The sequence below is a fragment of the Canis lupus genome, chromosome 20, assembly GCF_048164855.1.
Source record: "Canis lupus baileyi chromosome 20, mCanLup2.hap1, whole genome shotgun sequence".
NCBI classification, from domain to species: Eukaryota; Metazoa; Chordata; class Mammalia; order Carnivora; family Canidae; genus Canis; species Canis lupus.
The window spans coordinates 13,991,707-14,012,120 of record NC_132857.1 but is presented as its reverse complement, the minus strand read 5'-3'; the positions used below and the strand labels follow the sequence as shown (position 1 = coordinate 14,012,120).

The 20,414-nt window shown below is 33.4% G+C and overlaps 1 protein-coding gene across 7 annotated transcripts in view; it reads right to left on the bottom strand.

The window, feature by feature from the left end:
* SCLT1 (sodium channel and clathrin linker 1) overlaps positions 1–20,414 on the bottom strand; it is a 177,758-nt gene that overhangs the window by 62,211 nt on the left and 95,133 nt on the right. For all 7 annotated transcript variants that reach the window (XR_012012785.1, XR_012012784.1, XM_072788391.1 and 4 more), the window contains 3 exons: positions 13,866–13,937; positions 6,142–6,216; positions 3,376–3,521 (listed from right to left, as the gene is read on the bottom strand). Coding sequence is in view for 5 of the 7 variants with exons in the window: in XM_072788391.1 (XP_072644492.1) it covers positions 3,376–3,521; positions 6,142–6,216; positions 13,866–13,937 (293 nt within the window). In the remaining 2 variants the exon portion in view is untranslated. The remainder of the gene's footprint in view (positions 1–3,375; positions 3,522–6,141; positions 6,217–13,865; positions 13,938–20,414) is intronic.

The following is a 20,414-nucleotide window of genomic DNA, read 5'->3' as shown; positions in this document are numbered from 1 at the left end:
TCTATTTTGAAATCAGGAATTGTGATGTGTTCAGTGTGTTCTTACTTTAGACTGTTGTGTCTATTTGAAGTCTTCTGAGGTTCATTATGAATTTTAGGATTGTTTTTTCTATTTTTGTGGAAAATGCCATTGGAAATTTGATAGAATTTTACTGAATCTGAAGACTGCTTTGTAAAGAATGTGGACATTTTAACAATATTATTTCATCCAATTCATGAAGATGATATCTTTACATTTATATATGACTTCTTCAATTTCTTTCACCAATGATTTTTTAGTTTTCAGTTTTTTCCACTTCCTTGGTTAAATTTAAGTATTTTATTCATTTTGATGTAATTTCAAGTGGATTGTTAATTTCTTTTTCAAATAGTTTGCTGTTAGTATATAGAAATGCAACTGATTTTGGTATGCTGATTTTGTATCCTATAGCTTTACTGAATTTATGTATTAGATCTAATCACTTCTTTGGTGGTATCTTCAAGGTTTTTTCAATATATATAAGATCACATCATCTGTAAACACAGTCAATTTTACTTCTAATTTGTATGCATTTTTTTTTTTGTTTTATAGTTCCTTTACTTCTATTATAGCTGTCTTCTTTTGTGATTTGCTGTATTTTTACAGTAGTTGCTTTCATTCCTTTCTCTCTCTTTTGTGTGTTTACACATTTTTTTCTGATTTGCATGAGGCTTACATAAAATCTTAGTTTTAAATTTATAACAATTTAACTTCAATCACATAAAATCTCCACATTTACTTCTCTGCTACCTCACATTTTTGTTCCTGAGGTCATACTTTTTACATCTTTTTATACTATGTATCAATTAACACATTATTGTATCTCTATTATTAATAATCTTACTTTTTAACTTCTAGATTAAAGTTAAACACGATTTATATACTACTATTACATTCAGAGTATTCTGAGTTTGACCATGTACTTACTTTTCCCAGTGAGTTTTATACTTTCATGTGTTCTTATGTTGCTAATTAGTATCCTTTCATTTCACTTGAAAAACTCTTTGTATTTCTTGTACAGCAACTTTAATGGTAATGAGCTTTGAGCTTCTGTTTGTCTTAGAAAATTTTTAATCTCTCCTTCATTTCTGATGGACAACTTTGCTGGGTATAGTATTCCTGGTTTGCAGTTTTTTTCCTTCAGTACTTTGAATATATCATGCCACTTTTTCTCTGCTGCAAGGTTTCTTCTAAGAAATCTATTGATAGTTATACAGGGATTGAGGGACATGCCCTGTATGTGATGAATCACTTCCTGTTTTCAAAATTATTTTTTCTTTATTTTTGGTAATTTGATTATAATGCATCTAAGTGAAGACCTCTTGATGTTAATTAAGCCTATCTGTGATTCTTTGGGTGTCATGGATCTGGATGTTCAACTCCCTCTCCAGATTTAGGAAGCTTTCCATCATTTCTTTATAAACCTGTTCCTTTCTCATTCTGTGCTTCTTCTGGGATTTTCATAATGTACATATTGGTTTACTTGAAGATATTCCACAACTCACATAGGTTTTCTTCACCCTTTTTCACTCTTTCTTCTCTTTGTTCCTCTAACTGGATGATTTCAAATGACCTATCTTCAAGTCTGCTGATTTTCTTCTGCATGATCAAGTCTGATGCTGAAACTCTACAGAATTTTTCAGTTCAGTTCTTCAGCTCCAGGATTTGTTTTAATGGTTTCTATTTCTTTGTTAAACTTCTCATTTTGTTCATGCCATTTTTCTGATTTCATTTAGTTGAATGTGTTTTCTCATAGCCATTGATTTTTAAGACAACATTTAAAATTGTCAAGCAGTTCATGGATCTCCATTTCTTTTGGGTCAGTTAGTAGAGCTTTATTAGTTTTCCCTGGTGTTGATGTGTTTGTCTGATTCTTTCTCAGTATCTATGTATTTGAAGAAGCAGATTCCTCTTCCAGTCTTTGCAGACTGATTTTGGCAGATGCTTCTCCTGCCAAGTCTTACAACTGTGGGGGTTGCTTCTGGGATTGTGGTATAGCAAGGCTTAAATTATTTTGTGTGGCTATCTGCCAGGTTCATGGTTGGCAGGCATGTAATCAGGAGCATAGTCCGGTGTTGTGTCCAGTGGATTCCTAAGGGTATTTCTGTCATGTCACTGGCTGGTCCATGAGATGGTAGGGCTGCTTTTGTAGTGTGGTAGAGTGGGATTAAAGCTGGGTCACAAGGCCTCAGGGATTGGAGTCAAGTCTGAGGTCGGGAGGGGGGCCTGGAAGCATCTACAAGTGTGGCTTCTGCTGGGTCTTTTGGGTGGATCCTTGGCTGTGAAAGGTGACCTAAACTGTGGTAGAGTAGTGCTGGATCCATGTCTTGTGGTTTTGCTAAGTCTGCAGTCAGGTGTGACTTCTGCTGGGCAACTGTTAGTACTTCCTTTAGTTCACTTGGCTGGTTTTTGGCTGGGTAGGACTGCCTCTAGACCATAGGAAAGTGGAGCTAGAGCCAGGATACAAGGATCACAGTCAGCTCTGAGGTTGGCAGACCTATTATCAGAAGGATCCACAGGGATGGCTTCTACTGAGTCCCTTAGTGGAGGGGGTAGAAACAGGACTGCAGACAAGTGGTGCTGCAGCCAAGACCATGGGGAGATGGGGCTGCTTTGGTCCATAGACAGGACCATAGTATGCACTGTCACTGGTGTGCAGGCTTACTTCCCTGTTTTGGGGCTCCAACAGTGTTTTGTAACCTCTTACCTGGATCCCAAAGCTCTCACAAAGGTACTTTTGTCCAGGGATTCCTTTTACATATTTGTTTCTGTGGAGGGACATGGGCTGGATACCTCCAATTCATTCCACTGTATTGCTGACATTATTCCTCTTTATTTTTAAAATATCTACTAAACATATTCTGTAACACACTGAGATTTCACACAATTCAACTTAAATTTTACTGTATTAAGTAATACTCTGGGGGAAAAAGGTAGAAAAATATTCAGAAGGGATATGCCAGACTATAAATTTACCATTTTAATAGACAATGTAACAAATAAACGTGATGGGTTATTATAGAATATTCACTAACAAAAGAAGTATACACATAAACTGAGTATAAAAGCAATAACTAAGAAGGAAGCCGAATAGTTAGTATAAAAAACTCCAATCTTATGAGCATGCTATTTAACTGCCAGAAAGGAGAAATTTAAAATAAAAGGGCATAGTCCTGTTAAATCTTTTCTTCCTGAGGAAAGCAGTTTTCAGAAATAAGCCTGAAAAAAATTCTATTTCGTGCTAAAAAGTTTTTTTTCCACATATACATAAGTCCTATTAAAAAAAAAAAAAAAAAGAATCTGCCAGAAAGTACAAATTCTGAAAATGTTAACAGAAACTCCAAAAGAATAACTTACTTTATTTCAAGTTGTTTTATTTTATTTTCTGCTGTCTTAAGTCTTAGTTGAAGATCATCTTTACAACGCTCTGCAACCAGGCATCTTTGGTGCATTTCTTCTAGTTTTCTGTAATCACTTTCATTTACTTTGCCTTCATGGTAAATCTGCAAAAGATTATATTACCTTAAAAAAGAAAACTGTCTTAAGAAATTATAACAGTTTAGAAACTAAAATCAATGATAAATAAAAGCCCATAATCATGTGTCTATCTGTTCCCATTGTTACATAGTAAGACATATCAGTAATTTTGGTTACTTTATATTTATAAAATAAAATGCTGAAAACTGACATATAAAAATTGCTAATTTTTGAAATTATTCATGCTCATTGTAAACTAGTTTAGTATTTTATTTTTTTAATTTTTATTTATTTTATCCTTTCTTTTATTAATGTATCATGTTGATTGATTTGCAAATATTGAACTACCCTTGCAACCCAGCAATAAATTTTACTTGATCATGGTGAATAATTTTTTTAATGTATTGCTGGATTCAGTTTGCTAGTATTTTTTTTAATTTTTATTATTATTTATGATAGTCACACAGAGAGAGAGGGAGGCAGAGACACAGGCAGAGGGAGAAGCAGGCTCCATGCACCGGGAGCCCGAAGTGGGACTCGATCCCGGGTCTCCAGGATCGCGCCCTGGGCCAAAGGCAGGCGCCAAACCGCTGCGCCACCCAGGGATCCCAGTTTGCTAGTGTTTTTATTGAGATTTTTACACCCATGTTCATCAGGGATACTAGCCCTGTTGTTCTCTTTTTTTTTGTGGTGTCTTCCTGCTTTGGGGTGATGCTGGCATCATAGAATGAATTTGGAAGATTTCCTTCCTTTTCTGTTTTTTAGAATACTTTGAGAAGAATAGGTATTAACTCATTTAACTGGTGGAATTTGCCTTGAAGCCAACTAATCCTGGGGACAGCTTTAATATCTTAAAAAGAAATGTAAAATAGCTGAAATAAAAAAAAATATTCTAAATGTCACAAGAGATAACACTTTTGATTAAATTGTCTTGAACACCCTTCAAGACAATTCTGTATTTAGGGGCACCTGGCTGGCTTGGTTGGTTAAGCATCTTGCCTTTGGCTCAGGTAATGATCTTGGGGGCCTAGGACTGAGATCCGCTTTGGGCTATCTGCTTCTCCCTCTCTTCCCCACCATCCCCAATCATGGGTGCTCTCTCTCTCTCTCAAATAAATAAAATCTTAAAAAAAAAATATGCTGTGGTACAATAAATAGAACTATCTGAAAGTGGTTCTATAACCTTACTCTGGGTTAACTAGATAATAATCTAACTGAAATGGGGGTTCCTCTTTCCCCAACAGGAATAGGTATACCCAAGCTCAGCTTTTTATAAGAGTAGGCTTCCTCCACAACACAGATTGTAAAGTCTCCAGGTGCTAAGCAGCTCACATTCTCAAACAAATTCTACCCATAGCTACCCTTTAAATCCAGACTGTTTGACCAAGTAACCTGTATCTTTTTCCACCAAAAAGACTGCTTTGTCAGTCCTGCTCTATAGAAAGGTAGAATGTCAGCAAATTAACGTCTCACTACTAAAATACAGACACACAGACACACACACACAATGCATGCATATATACATAAGGTCCTAGCAGTACTTTGACTTTAGCACACTTGCCTGGGATAGTGGGAGAATTAGGGACTTGTGCCTTTTCTTTACCTGCTGTCTTTAGTCTTGTTTTACATTTCCTCAATTAAGCCTATTCTTTAATCTCTTTCATGTGGTATTAAAAATTTCATCCCAGCCATCCCAGCCATGATGTGCAGCAGGTAGCAATCTAAATGGGATCTATTCCTAACAGATAACAGATAATAACTCAGAAGGAATTAACCTTACAGGAGAATGGTGACCATAAAGGTCCTACCTGGAACATGACATATATACTTTTGTTATGTGCTGTTTTGTAAGTCACTCTTTTACTGATGTCATGATCTTTTTATGTCAATTATACAGATATGTCACATACTTTTATATTACATAGTTTTTTGAAAATCAAATTCTGACTCTACCATTTACTACTTGCTAGCATTAGGTAAGTTACTTAACTTCTATGAAGGTTCCCAATGTGCACTTAAAACACAGTACGTGCTACATCAAGTTTAGTTTCCCCTTTTTCCCCCAAGGTATTTTAAGAGTGGGATATTTACTGATGATAAAAAAGTTATTTAAGCAAGAAATTTTAAACTGTAGACTTTTCACATTATTTTTTTCTCAAATATCATTCATTAGGGTAATATATTCCTATTTAAGAAAAAAATCTATACTTTTAAAAGATTAAAATTAGAGCAATGTTATAATTATATATATATAATATATATTATATATACTTATATATACTTACTTGGTTATATATACTGGTTATATATACTTACTTGTTTTTATAGATGTCTTAAACCCAATAAAAGTTGGCATAAAATTTAAAAACAGAAGGGAGACCTAGTAAAATTTACTATTGGGATGAAGCTTAAACAAGGAATATGCCTACTTCATAAAAATTTATACCTTTAAGTAAAGTGTACAAATACTGTGGCCACTATTATAAAGAAACACATTCAGGCAATACTAGTGTTTAAGTGCTGACTGTGAATATATTCTGAATAAAAACACAATGTAGAGATTGCTAGTAGATAGTGTGATGAAAGCAAGAGAGTAATAGTGGGCATTTGCAGTTGAGGTTTAGGTAGTTATTTTTTCTTTTTTACCTTTTCTAGTTCTTCTTCCACTGCTTTTTTCTCCCTAATGGCTCGTTCAATTTGGCTTTGTTTTTCAGCACACTCCTATAAATTCAATTCGTATCGTAAATAAACATTTTTGTAAAACCTTAAGAAAAAACAGATAAGTTGAATGATTTATTCATAACAAGAATATCACTCTTATCCTATCAATACAGCAGGACTATACCGATTATTAAACAAAAGTAAAAAACCTCCATCTTCAAAGAGCTACCTATCTCAGGAGTTCTAAGTAAACATGCTAAATAAATGGGTGACAGAGGTTGAGGAATTTCAGAGAGAAAAAAATAAATGAGACCCCTTTGTTACATTAGTTTTATTCATATAACCTTATTATATTTTTTTTAAAAAGATTTTATTTATTTATTCATGAGAGACAGAATTCCCGGTCTCCAGGATCACGCCCTGAGCCAAAGGCAGATGCTCAACCACTGAGCCACCCAGGCATCCCTCTTATTATATATTTTGAAAGGGAATACAGAACTGGACAGTGACACACACTCTGAGGATAATCTGTGGCCTAAAAGGCACACAGGTATATACATTCTTTATTTATTTATTTATTTATTTATTTATTTATTTATTTATTTATTTATTTATTTATGGCAAAACTTATAAAGAGCTAAGGGGCTGTCTTAGTTGGTGACTCTTGATTTTGGCTTAGGCCATGATCCTAGGGTTGTGGGATCAAGTCTCGTGCTGGGCTCTGCTCTGGGTATAAAGCCTGCTCAAGATTCTTGCTCCCCCCCTGCCCTTCCCTGCCCATCTTCCCCTCTGCTCATATGTTCTCTCAAAAAAAAAAAAAAAAAAAGAGAGAAGAGTCAATGGACACAGTAAAAGTTTTATTAGCATGATCATAAACATTTTCTGCTCTAAAGGTTTTAATTAGTAAAACCGAACAAGCATAGTAGTCAATTGAAAAAATTTAGTATTTTGCAAATAAAGTAAAACTGAAAACCCTTATAATGATTGGTTCCTCATAGTTATTTGTTTTTAATTTATTTATTTATAAGAATGGGTGTGATTATTTTCTACTAATTGTAAACTATGCTTTGGATGAACCTCCTTAATGGCAGTATACTACTGATATTCAATTACCTTTAGCATGATTTTATTTTACAAAAGTATTGTATATCAATGTTTTTAAATTTTAAAATAATCTTCTAAATTGCGACCTCAATGAATTCTAATTATAATGAAGACCGTTATTAACCCTATATTACTAATCAGATGATTAACCTAAATTGATCATCCTTCATTAAGACAGAATTGTTAGTACACAAGAAACGAAACTTTAATGTTCCAAATATGTTTAATGTTCCATATATGTTCATACAGTAAGTTGCTACTATACAAAAAGGTGGTTTTATGATGTGAAATTTGGGATTTCTCCTATGTTTGTAACTCATCTTGTGTGATTGTTAATAGACTATTTTTTAGACAAGTTTTAGGTTAAACAGCAAAATAGAGAAGTTAGAGATTTCCACTATACTTCTTGCCCCCATATATGCAAAACCCTCCCCCATTTTCAACATTCCTCACTGCAGTGGTACATTTGTTAATACTGATGAACCTACACTGACACAACATTATCACTCAAAGTCTCTTGGTGTTGTGCAATTTATGGGTTTAGACAAATTTATAATGACATGTACTCACCATTATAGTACCATACAAAGTAGTTTCACTGTTCTAAAAATCCTCTATGCTTTCTCTATGCTTATTCATCCCTCTCTCCTCCTTAACCCCTGATAATGTCTTTTTACTGTCTCCATAGTTTTGGCTTTCTCAGAATGTCATATAGTTGGAGTCAAACAATATGCAGCCTTTTCAGACTAGCTTCTTTCACTTAGTAATATGCATTTTAGTTTCCTCCAATGTCTTTTCATGGCTTGATAGTTCACTTCTTTTTAGTGCTGAATAATACTCCATTGTCTAGATGTACCAGTTTATTTGTTCATCAACTAACGGAGAGCTTGGTTGCTTCCAAGTTTTGGCAACTGTCAGGAAAGTTGCTATAAACGTCCATGTTCAAGTTTTTGTGTGGATATAAGTTTTCAACTCCGTTGGATAAATACAGAAGAGTGCAATTGTTGGACCATATGGTAAGAATATGTTTAATTTTATAAAAGATTGGGATCCCTGGGTGGCTCAGCGGTTTGGTGCCTGCCTTTGGCCCAGGGCGCGATCCTGGAATCCCGGATCGAGTCCTGCGTCGGGCTCCTGATGTGGAGCCTGCTTCTCCGTCCTCCTGTGTCTCTGCCTCTCTCTTTCTCTCTCTACATCTATCATGAATAAATAAATAAATAAATCTTTAAAAAAATTTTATAAGAGATTGCTAAACTCTCTTCAAAAGTGGCTATACCATTTTGTATTCCCACCAGCAATGAATGAGAATTCCTGTTGCTCCACATCTTTCCCAGAGTTTTGTCAGCATTCTGAATTTTGTCAACTCTAATAGGTGTATCTGCTACATATTTGGTGTAATGAGTAGCAGCTCATTATTGTTTAATTTGCATTTTCCTGGTGAAATATAATGTGTAACATCTTTTCATATGCTTATATGCCATCTGTATATCTTCTTTGGGGAGGTGTTTGTTAAGATCTTTGGTCTACTTTATTTTATTTTATTATTTTATATTTTGGTCCACTTTTTATTTGACTTTAGTATTGTTGACTTTTAAGAGTTCTTTGTATACTTTGGATAACAGTCCTTATCAGCTATGCCTTTTGCAAATATTTTCTCCCAGTCTATGGTTTGAATTTTCATTCTCTTGATAGTGTCTTTCACGAGAAATCTTTCATTTTAATGAAGTCCAACTTATCAACTGTTTCATGGGTTATGCCTTTAATGTTGTATCTAAAAATTCATTGCCAAACCCAAGACCATCCAGATTTTCTATTTATCTTCCAGGAATTTTATAGTTTTGTGTTTTACATTTAGGTCTGTGACCCATTTTGAATTAGCTTTTGTAGAAGATGTAATGTCTATGTCTAGATTCATTCTTTTACATGTAAGCATCTAATTATCCTAGTCCCATTTGTTAAAAAGACTATCTTTTTTCTCCATTGTATTGCCTTTGCATCTTTGTCAATGATCAGCTGACTGCATTTATGTGGGTCTATATCTTATTCCATTCTGTGTTCTGTATTTTATTCCACTGATCTATTTGTCTATTTTTTCACCAATATCACAGTAGCTTATTATAGCTTTATAGTAATTCTTGAAATCTGGTAGTGTCAGTCCTCTGATTTTGTTCTTCTCCTTCAATATTGTATTGGCTATTCTAGGTCTTTTGTCTCTCCAAGCAAACTTTATTTTTTTTTTAAATTATTGTTATTTTTGAATTTTTATTTAAATTCTAATTAGTAACATACAGTGCAATATTGGTTTCATGAGTACAATTCAGTGATTCATCACTTACATGTTACAACACCCAGTGTCAACATAACAAGCACCTTCCTTAATACCCACCTCTCTTCAACAACCCTCAGTTTGTTCTCAATTGTTAAGAGTGTCTCTTATGGTTTGTTTCCCCCTTTCTCTTCTTTCCTCTCTTCCTATATGTTCATCTGTTTTGTTTCTTAAATTCCAGATATGAGTGAGATATGGTATTTGTCTTTTTTTAACTGACTTATTTTGCTTAGCATAATACACTCTAGCTTCATCTACATTGCTGCAAATTGTCAAGATTTCATTCTTTTTGATGGCTGATTAATAATCTAATACACACACACACACACACACACACACACACACACACACATACCACCTCTTTATCCATTCATCAGTCAATGGACATTTGAGCAATCTCCATAGTTTGGCTATTTTTTTTTTTTTTTTGGCTATTGTTGATAATGTTGCTACAAACATTGAAGTGCATGTACCCCTTTGAATCTTTATTTTTGTATCCTTTGGGTAAATACCTAGTAGTGCAACTGCTGGATCATAGTATAGTAACATTTTTAACTTCTGGAGGAACCTCCATACTGTTTTCCACAGTGGCTGTACCAGTTTGCATTCCCACCAATACAAGAGGGTTCCCCTTTTTCTACATCCTCACAAACGCTTGTTTCTTGTGTTGTTAACTTTGGCCATTCTGACAGGCGTGAGGTGGTATCTCATTGTGGTTTTGATTTGTATTTCTCTGATAATGAGTGATGCTGAACATCTTTCATGTGTCTGTTAGCCATCTGGATGTCTTCTCTGGAGTCTCTATTCATGTCTTCTGCCCATTTCTCAACTGGATTATTTGTTTTTTGGGTGCTGAGTTGATAAATTCTTTATAGATTTTGAATACTAACCTTTCCTTCAGATAAACTTTAGAATCAATTTGTCAATATCCACAAAATAACTTGCTGGGATTTTGACTGGGATTGCACTCAATCTATAGATCAGGCTGGGAAGAACTGACATTTTGACTTTAGTCTTCCTATCCGTGAACATGAGCTATCTATTTATTTACATCTTTGATATCTTTCATCAGAGTTTTCCTCATATAGATTTTGTTAGATGTATAACTAAATAACTTTTTACATGCTAAGGTAAATGGTATTGTGTTTTAATTTAAAATTCCATTTGTTCATTGCTGGTATATGGGAAAACAGCTGACTTTTGTATATTAACCCTGTATCCTGCAATCTTGCTATGCTATAATTGCTTCTTTGTTACATGTTTTTTGTTTTTCAACTTGTTTTCTTTTTTTAAAAAAGATTTTGTTTATTTATTCATGAGAGACACACAGAGAGAGAGAGAGAGGCAGAGACACAGGCAGAGGGAGAAGCAGGCTCCATGTAGGGAGCCTGCCTGACGCGGACTTGATCCTGGGTCTCCAGGATCATGCCCTGGGCTGAAGGCGGCACTAAACCGCTGAGCCACCCAGGCTGCCTTCAACTTGTTTTCTACAAAGACAATCATTTCATCTGCTAACAAATTTCTTCCTTCCCAATCTGTACAATTTCTGTTTCTTTTTTCAGTCAAATTGCATTGGCTAGTACTTCCAGTATGATGTTGAAAAGCAGTGGTGAAAGGACACATTATTGCCTTGTTCCTGATCTTAGTTATTAATTAGTAAGCTTTTGGTTTCACAGCAGTAGGCTTTTTGTAGATATTCCTTATCAAGCTGAGGAAGTTTCCCTCTGTTTCTAGGTTACTAACAGTTTTTTTTTTTTTTTTAATCATGAATGGGGGTTGGATTTTGTCAAACACTTTTTCTGCAGTTACTGATATGATTCTCATATTTTTATGTAGATATTAATAACAGAGTTAGATCACACTTCTGAATCTGGTGAATGACATATAAAGAAAAGTATGTGATAAATACACTATGCATCTCTCTCCATCCAACCCACCATTTCACTCCTAAATGATGACTGAAAGAATATTTGGTTAACCTCAAATAACAAAGTTAAAAAAGACATAGAAGTTTAGACCTTTATAAAGACATATATGAATTCTATTAAAAATTCACTGTAATATAAAAGCAAACACTTAAAATTACTATTAAAAAGCTTTCATGGGTATCTGCTATTAATCACCATCAATATTCCTACCTTTTGGGCAAGATATGACCAATAATACTAGATATTTTTTGAAGTACTCAAGGAGTATTTTCAAAATCATACCTTATAGTGTACCATAAAGAAAATCATAACAAATATCAAGAATCATTATCAATAGGTTATAATCTGTGGCCTCTATTTAACTGGATTAGGAATAATAAAAAGACATCTAAATATCTAAAGATGTGGAAATTCAAATTAAAAAAAAATTTTTTAAAGAAATCATAGAAGATCATAATGAACTTTTCATTTTCCTTGTATAAAATTTGGGCATTATTATAACCAATTTTGTTACTCATTTACTGTAGGTGAACAGCAACCTCTGCTGATTGGCGGATTTAAAAGCTTGAGTATTCTTAAGAGAAATTGTATCCTATAGGAGAAAGTAAAAGTGGTGCTGCTCTCCAAAGGGACATATGTGGCTAGACTGGCACTGGCCTTTTCTTGAATCTATCAAAAAATCTGCATACTAAGTTAAAAGACAAGTTTTTCTCCTTCCTACAAGCATAACTTAGTTTTGGGTTAGCTAAAGGATTAAACTTCTTTCTTTGACTTCATCTTTATGGTATAGGTGGTAAAACTGGTACTTAAGAATATAAATCAATAGCTGACATAATAACATGTCTCAAACATAGTCGTAAATTTGAGTTACCCGAGAAAATCTCCTTTTTAAAGTAGTTGAACATGTCTTCCTTCATACAGATTTCTCAATGCCTAATATTTAAAACATTTCAATTAATCAGTAGTTTTTTCCATGGAATCAACATCAGAGAATATTTAATATCTTTAGAAAAATCTACTTAGCTATGGATTATAATTGTTTTACTATAAATCATAAGAAATACTTTTTGCAATAAACTAAAATATAGTTTTTTGCTCTAAAATGAGTTCATATAGCTCTGGTTGTGGTTATTAAGAGTTATTATTTTAAAAATTTTTGCAGATATTATCCAATACACATTTCTTTGGGAAAAGAGAAAGAAATAATGTTCTTGTCCTTCCAGAGTTTACAAGCCATTAAATGATTCTGGACTGGGGTGGACCTTCTTTTCTAAGCTGTGAATCTGCTGATAGCTAAATCAGTCCATGTAAGAGAACAAGCAAAATAGCAAAGTGATAGATATGACTAATTGGCCACACAGCATCCCATTAATTTTACTTAATATTCCTCCATCCTTAAAACAGATGACATTAGACAAAAAGTAACACTGTTTCTTGTTCTATTACTCTGAAGATCTATACACAAAGAAAAATCTCATCATGTATACTACAAAGTTTGTAGAATATGAAAAACATGCTCCCTCTTTCAGAGTTGTTTAAATATTAGTCAATAAATATTAAAAAAATCATACTGTGAAAACACTGTGCTAGGCAATAGGGAAAATAAAAGGAGGCATAAAACTCTTGAACTTTGAGGTACAATCTAGTTGGAAAGAAGATTTTCATGAAGCAAGAGAGTAGAGGGAGAGAGGGAGACAGGTGAAAGAGAGAACTAACAGTGTAACATATTTATTACAAGACAATTCATTGCTGAATTTTGTAGTCAGATTAAAAGCGACATAGAGATTCAGAAAATATTAGAGTTTGTGAAGTTGAGAATATCTCTCCAATCTCTGAAAATTCTGGTACTTTTATTCCCCTGGTTATTAAAGGTTATTAAATTCCATTTCATCAAATAGAGTTGTTAAATACCTCTAGTCACATAAGTACTCTTCTCCTTTCTCTTTGCCTATTTATCCTTCAGTATTCATTTCTTTTGGGAAGCTTGTCTTTCTTCTTTCCCACTGTAATATATACTTTCTCTTTCTCCCTCGTCTCCTAGATGAACCTAGCATATGGTAGCAGCTGCAGAAAGGTGCTTAATAGCACTCTGGGCATTTTTTGTCAAAAAAGGTAATTGTAGTAAAATGTGATAAATGCCATCCATCTTTCCTGCTGGATTAAGTTCCAAGATTGCAGGTAACATGTTTATTTTGATTTTTACTCTTCTCCAAGCATCTAGCATAGTTCCTGGCTTAACAAGTATTTTCTGAATGAGCAAGAATACACATTATAAGATACGTCAAAACATATCCTGGCCTTTAAAATAAGCAATATTCAGAGAAAAATATAAATATAGTCTTCTAACATACCATTTGAAGGGCTGAAAGTTCTTCTGTTAGTCGAGAAATCTGTACACTATACTGTTTTCTTGTGTTTGCAACCTGTAAATTAAGACATTTATAAACTGTTTAGGTTCTCAAAAAATGATTAATACCCAATAAAAATACATAGAATAGTAAGTTTGATTTTAGGTCATAAAAAATAAATAAGCATATGGTATATTAAAGAGTCAAGACTTTATTATGATAGGGGTAGAAGAGTGAATTTCTATTAAAATTTACCATAGTAGAAGTGAAAACTGGCAAAATTTAAAAATATTTACTTACTAATCCCCTTAAAGATAATAACCAAGGCATTACAAGTTAACATAAATAACATTTTTTTAATGAAAAATGAGTGCATTTTCCAAAATTGAAAATTTTTTAGAAGAATGGTATTATTTTACATTTTTGCAAATTTCCTTAATGTCTGGCTCAACAGAAGACAGCTAGGTTCTCATATCTATATCTGTGTTCAACCTGTTGTGCTGATCATCAGTCTTTGGAAAACAATGTACCTCATGAGAGAAAAGTATGAAAAAAGCAAACAGTAAACTATAAGTAGAAAGTTAAGGTTAGACCTTGCAGACTCTCTGAACACTTTGAGAACTCCTGCCACAGAGCAATTCAAATGAAAAACCAAATTACACACTAAAAAATTAATTAGTAACTTTTAAGGCACTTTTGTTTTATAAACAGAAGAATATTCTTTATTTTGCATATATCACAGTATTAGGTAAATTGTTTTGTGAGGAGAATTATTTGAATTAACACTTAAATTGCTTCAGAAACAGTATAATTTATATATATAGAACATTTTGAAGAATTACATCTCATTGAGATGGCTCCGCTGATAATATATTTTTCTAATAACTACTCATGCTTTTTAAAAAGACCACAAGGAATACTGATACTATATCACCAGTAAACATTTATGATCTAAAGATTTTTGGAAATTTTCTAAGATCCTATAAAATAGATTATTTCTAAAACATGAGGTAAGCCTTCTACAGAACATTTACAACATTGACACATACTTTATTTGGTTAATTAATATGAGTTATGTTTCTGAAGACTGGACAAACATATATGAGTCCCTTTGAGCTCTATTTTAGATTTTAAATTGATGCAAACTTTCCTATGAATAATTATATAATTATATCCATCCTCTTTATGGGTCAGTGATAACCACAGCATTTACTGAGGTCTGATATGTGAAGAACTGTTCAGAGTGCTGTGTTATTATCTCATTAAATCCCACCAACAATCTGATTAAGTAGTTATCACCTTCAATATAGAAGAGGGATATTAAGGTATAGGGATAGTTAAGTCATGAAGGTTTTCAGGATATAAAAATTTTAGTCCCTATGAGTGCATTCATGTCTGTCTATCTGCCTCTCATACAATGTTTTAAGAGTTCTTTTCAGTGTCTAAAAATGATGCAGCTAGCATGAAGGTTTATGACTATACTAATAAATATATTTTGAAATATTTTTATAATAATGCTGATAAATTCAGTGAATTAAACTGTTCATATTTCTTAAAAAGACAGTGTAGGACTACTGAGACTGATGGTATATCATCAGTAAAATCTTATGCTGCAAAGATCATAGAAAATTTTTTGAGGTTAGTATCTGATAAAACACAATGTAAACCTTGTTATGTGAGCAAATACACATATTTGAGAGGCAATTTAAAGTAGTTGGAGTTCAGAAGTCTGTATGGAAACTAAAATCCCCTCTCTTATCCTAACCTCACGTTTTTTTTGTAAACATTTTCTTTTACAATGTATGGATAGTAAGGATATTTGTAAATCAAACAGTAAATTAACAAGAGATAGAAACAGAAAAGGCCAATAATGTCACAAATATTGCCTAACTGGATGAATATAATTTTGATCACCAAATTTAAGCCATGATTTGAAATAAAAAGAAAATCAAAGTCAAAAGAAAATAACATTATTTTCACAAATTAAGTTTTACTTGTTTTTTTTTTTTAATTTTTATTTATTTGTGATAGTCACAGAGAGAGAGAGAGAGAGAAAGAGAGAGAGAGAGAGGCAGAGACACAGGCAGAGGGAGAAGCAGGCTCCATGCACTGGGAGCCCGATGTGGGATTCGATCCCGGGTCTCCAGGATCGTGCCCTGGACCAAAGGCAGGTGCTAAACCGCTGCGCCACCCAGGGATCCCAAGTTTTACTTGTTTTATAGAGATCTGAGAAATAGCTATTTCTGTATTTTAAAGAAATAAGCTACTGCCATATTTTGTTCAGTTTTATGGCCAGAACATAAGTATGTGCTGATTTATTCATTATATTTACTTTGTTAATAAAAAAATACTTCTAAAGTCATTAGAAATAAGTAATCCTCACTCTAACAGGTTAATTCTACATATTTGGAGGACATGTCAAATTATAATAAATGGGGCAATTATCACCAAAACAGCTGAAAAATTTCAAACAAAAACATTAAAAAATATATTATAAAAATATAAATGGATATAAGGAGGATATACTATATGCTCTATAAAATACTATATAGTTCAATTATATAGTTTATGAAAATAATACTTACTCTTTGAAATTCTACACACTGAGAACTGTAATACGCAGAAAGAGAAAAGTGCCTCATTATTCTTCTAGGCTTAGCACTGTTCAAAGGCTGATATATATATCTCCAGAATTTTTTGCTTCACAGATAGTTACACCAATCATTAATAATTTGCAATTAAATGAAAACTCAGAAGGACAATGCTAAAAATAGCACTTATCTCTGGGTAGTGGAATTTTAAGCGATTTGTAAGTTATTCGTATTTTGGGTATTGAGTTTGATAAGTTCTTTATAGATTTTGGATACTATCCCTTTATCTGATAAGTCATTTGCAAATATCTTCGCCAATTCCATATGTTGCCTTTTAGTTTTGTTGCTTCCTTTGCTGTGCAAAAAACTTTTTATCCTGATAAAGTCCCAATAGTTCATTTTTGCTTTTGTTTCCCTTGACTTTGGAGATGTGTCTAGAAGTTGCTGCAGCCAACGTCAGAGAGGTTGCTGCCTGTGTTCTCCTCTAGGATTTTAATGGATTCCTGTTTCACATTTCAGTCTTTCAGTCATTTTGAGCTTACTTTTGTGTATGGTGTAAGAAAGTGGTCCAGTGTTATTCTTCCACATGTGGCTGTTCAATTTTCCCAATACCATTTGTTGAAGACACTTTCTTTTTTCCATTGGATATTCTTTCCTGCTTTGTCAAAAATTAGTTGGCCTTGGAGTTGAGGGTCCATTTCTGGACTTTCCATTCTGTTCTACTGATCTATGTTGTCTGTTTTTGTGTTGCTACCATACTGCCTTCATGATCATAGTTTTGTAATACAGCTTGAAGTCTGAAATTGTGACACCTCTAGTTTTGGTTTCCTCTTCCTTCTCCTTCTTCTTTTTTGGTTTTCTTTTTTCAACATTATCTTGGCTATTTAGGGTCTTCTGTGGTTCCATACAAATTTTAAGGTTGTTTGTTCCAGCTCTGAAAAATGCTGATGGTATTATGAAAGGGATGCTTTGAAAATGTAAATTGTTTTGGGTAGCATAGACATTTTAATAGTATTTGTTCTTTTGATCCATGAGCATGGAATATTTTTGCATTTGTTTCTTCTTCAATTTCTTTCATATGTTCTACAGTTTTCAGAGTACAGATCCTTTATCTCTTTGGTTAGGTTTATTCCTAGGTATTTTATGGGTTTTGGTACAATTGCAAATGGAATTGATTGCTTGGTTTCTGCTTCATTGCTAGTGTACAGAAATGCAATGGACTTCTGTGCATTGATTTTCTATCCCATGACTTTGTTGAATTTGTCTATCAGTTCTAGCAATTTTTTTTGTGGTCTTTGGGTTTTCTACATAGAGAATCATGTCATCTGTGATGAATGAACATTTGACTTGTTCTTTACTAACTTTGATGCTTTTTACTTCTCTTTTTTGTCTGATTACTGAGTTTAGGACTTCCAGTACTAGCTGAACAACATTGGTGAGAGCTGACATGCCTGTCATTTCCTGATCTGAGAGGAAAAGCTCTGTTTTTCCCTGTTAAGAACAATATTGGCTGTCGGTCTTTTGTATATGGCTTTTATGATATTGAGTTATGTTCTTTGTAGTCCTACTTGGCAGAGAGTTTTTATTTTTTTTATCAAGAAAGGATGTTGTATTTTGTCAAATGCTTTTTCTGCATCAATTTGTAGGATCATATCATTCTTGTCTTTTAATTAATGTGGTCTTATCACATTGATTTGCAAATGTTCAACCATCTCTGAATCCCAGGAATAAATCCCACTTGGTTGTGGTGAATAATCCTTTTTAATGCACTGATGGATCCTACTGGCTAGTATCTTGGTGAGTATTTTGACATCCATGTTCATCTCAGGAATCTTGGTCTATAATTCTCCCTTTTGATGGGGTCTTTTTCTGGTTTTGGGATCAAGATAATGTTGGCCTCAAAGAATGAGTTTGGAAATTTTCCTTCCATTTCTGTTTTTTGAAACAGCTTCAGAAGAATAGGTATTAATCTTTAAATGTTTGGTAGAATTATCTTGGGAAGCTATCTGGTCCTGGACTCTTGTTTGTTGGGAGATTTTTTTTTGTGGTTGAGAGATTTTTGATTACTGCTTCAATTTCCTTGCTGGTTATGGGTCTCTTCAGATTTTCTATTTCTTCCTGTTTCAGTTTTGGTAGTTTATTAATTTCAAGGAATGCATCCTTTTCTTCCAGATTGCCTAATTTGTTGGCATATAATTGCTCATAATACTTTGTATTCTTCAGTGTTGGTTGTGATCTTTTTCATTCATGATTTTACTGATTTGGGTCCTTTCTCTTTTCTTTTTTAAAGTCTGGCTAGGGGTTTATCAATCTTATTAATTCTTTCAAAGAACCAGCTCCTAGTTTTGTTGATCTGTTCTACTGTTCTTCTGGTTTCTATTTCATTGATTTCTGCTCTAATCTTTATTATTTCTCTTCTCCTGTTGGACTTAGGCTTTATTTGCTGTACTTTTTCCAACTCCTTTAGGTGTAAGGTTAGGCTGTAAATTTGAGATTTTTCTTGTTTCTTGGCCTGTATTGCTATATACTTTCCTTTTAGGACCACCTTTGCTGCATCCCAAAGGTTTTGGACTGCTGTGTTTTCATTTTCATTTGCTTCCATGTATTTTATAACTGTTCTTTAATTTCCTGGTTGACCAATTTATTCTTTAGCCTCCATGTATTGTGGTCCTTCCAAATTTTTTCTTGTGATTGACTTTAAGTTTTATAGAATTGTGGTCTGAAAATACACATGGTATGATCCCAGTCTTTTCATAATGGTTGAGATCTGATTTGTGACTCAGTATGTGATCTATTACAGAGAATGTTCCATATGCAATTGAGAAGAATATGTATGCTGCTTTAGGATAAAATGCTCTGAATGTATCTGTTAAGTCCATCTGGTCCAGTATGTCATTCAGAGCCTTTGTTTCCTTGTTACATTGTTGATTGATTACATTGCTGTAAGTGGGGTGTTAAAGTCCCCTACTACTATTGTGTTATTATCAATGAGTTTTAATTTTGTTATTAATTGGTTTATACTTATTGAAAAATGGCGGCTAAAAATGTATAAAAATGATAGAACATAATCATTTGTAATCATTCCTTATAATATTTATTTCAAGCAAAGATTATCAATGGATGCTTAGATCACTGGATGAAATTTTTGGTAGAAAGTATACCTGTGTAGTCTTCAAGTATTTTCCCCAATTATTTATAAAGTATACAAATGAAGAGTTCTGGTCGTACCACCTTAACCATGTGGTCAAGCTTAGCTTCAACTAATGCACAATCTGATATTATAGCTTCCTGATGTGATCAGTTGGGAGATATACATATCACTCTGTTAGAAACCACCTAAATCTAATCAAAAGAAATGGTCACATAAATCCAGATGTGGAATACTCTGGATTCTACAAAGGATTCTTTGTTATGCAGAGAGGAAGGCAGAGGACTGGGTTAAGTTGAGGGAGACTACAAAGACATACCAGTTAAATGCAATGATAGATAAATTTGGATTGGATCCTGGATTTAAAAAACCAAAAAGTACTAGGATATTTTAGGGAAATTTGAGGGAAATTTGAGTGTAGATTAAAATAATGTTGATTTTTTTTTCTTTCAGGTATGGTAATAGTGATGTGGTAGTGTAGTAAAACATCCTTTCTTGGGGAAAAATAAGCCAAAATATTTAGTAGTGAAGTGTCATAATGCCTGTAGTTGATGTCTAAATGTTTGGCAAAAGAGCATGTATGTATATAAAGGGTGTGGCAAGACATTAAGAGTTATTTGGGTAAGGAGTAAGTGTTCACTGTATAGCATTTAGCCTTTTTATGGGTTACAAATACAAATACAAAATAACCTTTTTTATGGGTTATACATACAAAATTAATGGCAAACAATTTCTCAAGGTGATTGAGAAGAGGCTCAAAAATCAAGAGATTTGTATTTACATCTAGTTCTGCTACTTCCTAAAGGTAGAACC